General features: G+C 40.7%; 1 protein-coding gene across 1 annotated transcript; it reads right to left on the bottom strand.

The window, feature by feature from the left end:
- Window positions 1-235: 235 nt before the first annotated feature.
- Window positions 236-6710, bottom strand: tmub1 (transmembrane and ubiquitin-like domain containing 1). The gene is made up of 3 exons (XM_079243299.1): window positions 6611-6710; window positions 5497-5965; window positions 236-878 (listed from the first exon to the last, which is right to left on the bottom strand). The coding sequence occupies exons 2-3, from the start codon at window positions 5946-5948 to the stop codon at window positions 527-529; spliced, it is 804 nt and encodes a 267-aa protein (XP_079099425.1). The 5' UTR covers window positions 5949-5965; window positions 6611-6710; the 3' UTR covers window positions 236-526.
- Window positions 6711-7176: the final 466 nt, after the last annotated feature.

Raw genomic sequence — 7176 nt, 5'->3', positions numbered from 1 at the left:
TCTTAGAATTGATCTTAAAAGGGATTATTTCAGACGTTCCCTTCAAATGTTGTTCATCAGATGTCCTTCTGCAGAGACACGACACAGCAGGTCTGACACAAACACACGTCCCCATCAGAGGCAGTTTGGCACCTTGACGTCTCGCCAAACAGAGCGGACTTTCTAAACGGACTCGGACTGGAAGCCAAAAGGCGGATGCCTCAAGGACCCGGAAAGATCAGACACAGAACCAGGATCATAAATAAAGCTTTTAATAGACGTTCTCCCAAAGCTGAAACTCACATCCGCTCCTGGTCTTCAGAACCAGATGTGGACAAGTTCTCGGGTCTAGACCAGGTGTCTGGTCTGAACTAAATGTCAGGTCTGGACCAGGTCTGGGTCTCCTTCAGTCCACAGAAACTCGGATCACAGAGGCACATTGATGTGAAACATGATCTAATACGAATAAAAAAGTTCTTGTCTAAACTCAGATCTCCACGGCAACATCAGCAGCCTCCATCTGGCTCAGCAGCCAATCAGAGAGCAGTTAGCGGCGGTAGACTCCAAAGGCCACCAGGCTGAGGAAGATGGTGATGCCGACTAGCGAGGCGGTGGCAGGGGCCGTGAAGAACTGCCGGTACTGGATCTGACAGTACCACAGCACAGACAGCATCAGGACCAGGACGGGGACCATCAGGCTACCTACATTCAGCGCCACCTGAACCTGGTCGGCGGGCCGCGGCCCCCCCCCCGGACCTCGCACTGCATGCTGGGAGATGTGACAATGTAGGACACAGTTGTGAACCAGGTTGAGGGAGGCCAGGGTCTGAGCATCATCCTGCAGTAGCTGGCCCTGGTAGATGAGCCGGACCTGCTGCTCCTGTCCCGCAAAGTAAGTCCTAAAAGACACCAACAGAACCGGGTCAGACCTGAACCGCTGAGCCACGGCAGGACGGGCCGCGCCGAACCGCGCCCATTGTGTACTTTACAACTGCTGTTGATTCATACATAGTAAACAGCAGTAACTAGTAGTAAACATAACAAGTAGTAAATGACAACTAGTAGGAAACATAACTAATAGTAAACATAACTAGTAGTAAACGACAGTAACTCGTAGGAAACATAACAAGTAGTAAATGACAGTAACTAGTAGAAAACATAACTAATAGTAAACATAACTAGTAGTAAACCACAGTAACTCGTAGGAAACATAACTAGTAGGAAACATAACTAGAAGTATATGACAGTAACTAGTAGTCTACAACAGTAACTAGTAGAAAACATAAGTAGTAAATGACAGTAACTAGTAGTCTACGACAGTAACTAGTAGAACACATAACTAAAAGTAAATGACAGTAACTAGTAGTCTACGACAGTGACTAGTAGAAAATATAACAAGTAGTAAATGACAGTAACTAGTAGAAAAAATAAGTAGTAAATGACAGTAACTAGTAGTCTACGACAGTAACTAGTAGAAAACATTAGTAAATGACAGTAACTAGTAGAAAACATAAGTAGTAAATGACAGTAACTAGTAGTCTACGACAGTAACTAGTAGAACACATAACTAGAAGTAAATGACAGTAACAAGTAGTCTACGACAGTGACTAGTAGAAAACATAAGTAGTAAATGACAGTAACTAGTAGTCTATGACAGTAACTAGTAGAAAACATAACTAGAAGTAAATGACAGTAACTAGTAGTCTACAACTAACTAGTAGAAAACATAACTAGAAGTAAATGACAATAACTAGTAGTCTACGACAGTAACTAGTAGAAAACATAACAAGTAGTAAATGACAGTAACTACTAGTCTACGACAGTAACTAGTAGAAAACATAACTAGAAGTAAATAACTAACTAGTAGTCTACGACTGTAACTAGTAGAAAACATAACTAGAAGTAAATGGCAGTAACTAGTAGTCTACGACAGTGACTAGTAGAAAACTAGAAGTAAATGACAGTAACTAGTAGTCTATGACAGTAACTAGTAGAAAACATAACTAGAAGTAAATGACAGTAACTAGTAGTCTACGACTGACTAGTAGAAAACATAAGTAGTAAAGGACAGTAACTAGTAGTCTACGACAGTAACTAGTAGAACACATAACTAGAAGTAAATGACAGTAACTAGTAGTCTACGACAGTGACTAGTAGAAAACATAAGTAGTAAAGGACAGTAACTAGTAGAAAACATTAGTAAATGACTAACTAGTATTCTACGACAGTAACTAGTAGAAAGCACAAGTAGTAAATGACAGTAACTAGTAGTCTACGACAGTAATTAGTAGAAAACATAAGTAGTAAATGACAGTAACTAGTAGTCTACGACAGTAACTAGTAGAACACATAACTAGAAGTAAATGACAGTAACTAGTAGTCTACGACTGACTAGTAGAAAACATAAGTAGTAAAGGACAGTAACTAGTAGAAAACATTAGTAAATGACTAACTAGTATTCTACGACAGTAACTAGTAGAAAGCACAAGTAGTAAATGACAGTAACTAGTAGTCTATGACAGTCACTAGTAGAAAACATAACTAAAAGTAAATGACAGTAACTAGTAGTCTACAAAAGTAACTAGTAGAAAATATAAGTAGTAAATGACAGTAACTAGTAGTCTACGACAGTGACTAGTAGAAAATATAACAAGTAGTAAATGACAGTAACTAGTGGAAAACATAAGTAGTAAATGACAGTAACTAGTAGTCTACAGCAGTAACTAGTAGAAAACATAAGTAGTAAATGACAGTAACTAGTAGTCTACGACAGTAACTAGTAGAACGCATAACTAGAAGTAAATGACAGTAACTAGTAGTCTACGACAGTGACTAGTAGAAAACATAACTAGAAGTAAATGGCAGTAACTAGTAGTCTACGACAGTAACTAGTAGAAAACATAAGTAGTAAATGACTAACTAGTAGTCTATGACAGTAACTAGTAGAACACAACTAGAAGTAAATGACAGTAACTAGTAGTCTACGACAGTGACTAGTAGAAAACATAACTAGAAGTAAATGACAGTAACTAGTAGTCTACGACTAACTAGTAGAAAACATAACTAGAAGTAAATGGCAGTAACTAGTAGTCTACGACAGTGACTAGTAGAAAACTAGAAGTAAATGACAGTAACTAGTAGTCTATGACAGTAACTAGTAGAAAACATAACTAGAAGTAAATGACAGTAACTAGTAGTCTACGACTGACTAGTAGAAAACATAAGTAGTAAAGGACAGTAACTAGTAGTCTACGACAGTAACTAGTAGAACACATAACTAGAAGTAAATGACAGTAACTAGTAGTCTACGACAGTGACTAGTAGAAAACATAAGTAGTAAAGGACAGTAACTAGTAGAAAACATTAGTAAATGACTAACTAGTATTCTACGACAGTAACTAGTAGAAAGCACAAGTAGTAAATGACAGTAACTAGTAGTCTACGACAGTAATTAGTAGAAAACATAAGTAGTAAATGACAGTAACTAGTAGTCTACGACAGTAACTAGTAGAACACATAACTAGAAGTAAATGACAGTAACTAGTAGTCTATGACAGTGACTAGTAGAAAACATAAGTAGTAAAGGACAGTAACTAGTAGAAAACATTAGTAAATGACTAACTAGTATTCTACGACAGTAACTAGTAGAAAGCACAAGTAGTAAATGACAGTAACTAGTAGTCTATGACAGTCACTAGTAGAAAACATAACTAAAAGTAAATGACAGTAACTAGTAGTCTACAAAAGTAACTAGTAGAAAATATAACAAGTAGTAAATGACAGTAACTAGTAGAAAACATAAGTAGTAAATGACAGTAACTAGTAGTCTACAGCAGTAACTAGTAGAAAACATAAGTAGTAAATGACAGTAACTAGTAGTCTACGACAGTAACTAGTAGAAAACAAGTAGTAAATGACAGTAACTAGTAGAACACATAACAAGTAGTAAATGACAGTAACTAGTAGTCTACGACAGTAACTAGTAGAACACATAACTAGAAGTAAATGACAGTAACTAGTAGTCTACAACAGCAACTAGTAGAAAACATAAAAAGTAGTAAATGACAGTAACTAGTAGTCTACGACAGTAACTAGTAGAAAACATAAGTAGTAAATGACAGTAACTAGTAGTCTATGACAGTAACTAGTAGAACACATAACTAGAAGTAAATGACAGTAACTAGTAGTCTACGACAGTGATTAGTAGAAAATATAACTAGTAAATGACAGTAACTAGTAGAAAACATTAGTATATGACAGTAACTAGTAGTCTACGACGGTAACTAGTAGAAAACATAAAGTAAATGACAGTAACTAGTAGTCTACAGCAGTAACTAGTAGAAAACATTAGTAAATTACAGTAACCAGTAGAAAACATAAGTAGTAAATGACAGTAACCAGTCTACGACAGTAACTAGTAGAACACATAACTAGAAGTAAATGACAGTAACTAGTAGTCTACGACAGTAACTAGTAGAAAACATTAGTAAATGACAGTAACTAGTAGTCTACAGCAGTAACTAGTAGAAAACAACAAGTAGTAAATGACAGTAACTAGTAGTCTACGACAGTAACTAGTAGAAAACATTAGTAAATAACAGTAACTAGTAGAAAACTAGTAAATGACAGTAACTAGTAGTCTACGACAGTAACTAGTAGAACACATAACTAGAAGTAAATGACAGTAACTAGTAGAAAACATAAGTAGTAAATGGCAGTAACTAGTAGTCTACGACAGTAACTAGTAGAAAACATTAGTAAATGACAGTAACTAGGAGTCTAGAGCAGTAACTAGTAGAAAACATAACAAGTAGTAAATGACAGTAACTAGTAGTCTACGACAGTAACTAGTAGAAAACATTAGTAAATGACAGTAACTAGTAGAAAACATAAGTAGTAAATGACAGTAACTAGTAGTCTACGACAGTAACTAGTAGAACACATAACTAGAAGTAAATGACAGTAACTAGTAGTCTACGACAGTGACTAGTAGAAAACATAACAAGTAGTAAATGACAGTAACTAGTAGTCTACAACAGTAACTAGTAGAACACATAACTAGAAGTAAATGACAGTAACTAGTAGTCTATGACAGTAACTAGTAGAAAACATAACTAGAAGTAAATGACAGTAACTAGTAGTCTACGACTGTAACTAGTAGAAAACATAACTAGAAGTAAATGGCAGTAACTAGTAGTCTACGACAGTAACTAGTAGAAAACATAACTAGAAGTAAATGACAGTAACTAGTAGTCTACGACAGTAACTAGTAGAAAACATAATAGTAAATTACAGTAACTAGTAGTCTACGACAGTAACTAGTAGAAAACATAACTAGAAGTAAATTACAGTAACTAGTAGTCTACGACAGTAACTAGTAGAAAACATAACAAGTAGTAAATGACAGTAACTAGTAGTCGACGACAGTAACTAGTAGAAAACATAAGTAATAAATGACAGTAACTAGTAGTCTACGACAGTAACTAGTAGTTAACCCTGTTAACTGTTGCTAGTTACCGTTTGATGTATCCAATGGTGTCCTGCGGTTTCACCTGAGCCATTCTCTCCGTGTCATTCAGGAACTTTAACCGGACCACCATGTTCCTCTGAGACGGCGGTGGTTCTGGTTCTGCTCCTCCTGCTCTGCTCCTCACGCCATCGCCTCCCCCCGTCTCCTCGTCTCCCCGACTGGACGCGAGCGGAGCGTCTGACAGGGAGCTGTCACTCACAGAGCTGGTGGCTGATGATGATGATGATGGAGCGGCGGGCGCTGGCGTGCTGTTGGTCGGGAAAACGGTCTGGTTTTGGACGGAGTCAGTGGTCTGTGTGGGGCCGGGGGAAGTGCTGAACAGGGGCTCGCGGGGGTCCGAGGTTCGGGTGGAGATCCAGGCGAGCAGCAGCACCGCTATCATCAGCAGAGAGCCAAAAAGCAACGTCACCTCATCTCCAACGCCTTCTATCAAAGCCATCGCCAACAGCAACACACCTGCAAAAAGGAGGCGGGGCTTAATATGGACAACACCCCCTCCCCAAAACCAGCAGCAGGTCGCCATGTCAGGACTCAAGCCTGATGATGGGCTGTTGTCATGGCGACCGCCTCCTTCTACCTGCAGGTCTTCATGTAGAGCTTTATTAGTACGGCAGCTTCTGTACGACTTATTAACTGTGTGATGTGGCTTTTCTAACATGTAGAACTGCTGGTTTCAGAACATTTTACTGCCTTTGGTGTCGCCGGTTCCCGTTTCTCCACATGTTGGACGCCGTGTTGGCGTGGAGGTCGGGACGTTTGACCGCCATGTCCTGGTTTTAGAAATCCCAGAAGTGGACTGGGACTGGTCTACGCAGGATTTGGTGCTGCAGGGTGAGACATGAGGCTCCTGGACCTCCAGGACCTGGTTTCTCCAGGACCTGGACCTCCAGGACCTGGTCCACCTGGTTTCTGCGTCACGTGACAGGCGGGACTCCGCAGACCTGCTCCGTGGGTCCGGCTGCTGGACCGGAACCTCCGGACGGGTTTAAAGCTCACTGGAACAGCTAGGCTACATGCTAACACCTTACTGCGGCTGCGCAGACCCGCGGACTGGACCGGGACCAGAGAGTCTCTGGAGGACGCAGCAGGACCTGGACTCACCTCTCACAGCAGAAACCTCATTTCAGACCCGTCACGCCTCCAGGTCCGAACCGGACCGACACTTCCTGCTGCCGTCTTTTTCTACGCTGCTGACGTCACGAGACGCTGCGGACGTCACACTGCCCCCCTGCTGGCCGGAGTTGGAAGTTCCATCTGGTTCATACCACGTCCAGATCCTCTTCTGTTCTGGTCCAGCTCAGTTTTAGCTCTGAAACTCTTCCAGACCTTCTGGTCCCAGTTCCATCCTGCTACAAGACTCTGAAAACCTGCAGTACCTTCATCATGTAAGACCACCAGTCCACCAATGGGACGCACAGGACACATAATACATGTCCTTAGACCTGTACAGATGTCTCTAGACCTGTATGGATGTCTCTAGACCTGTATGGATGAGGATCCTGCGAGGATCCAGTCAGCTTAATCTCACCAATCATCTCCCTCAGAGACCACGTTCCAGACCCGGACGTGCCAGGACAGACCCGGATCTGCCAGGACAGACCCGGACAGACCCAGACCTGCCAGGAGTACTAACATGGACTCTGGACCCTGCAGCTCCAGACCAGCAG

This window comes from Telmatherina bonti (genome assembly GCF_933228915.1).
Source record: "Telmatherina bonti genome assembly, chromosome: 7".
NCBI lineage: Eukaryota > Metazoa > Chordata > Actinopteri > Atheriniformes > Telmatherinidae > Telmatherina > Telmatherina bonti.
This window is presented reverse-complemented; position numbering and strand designations above follow the sequence as displayed.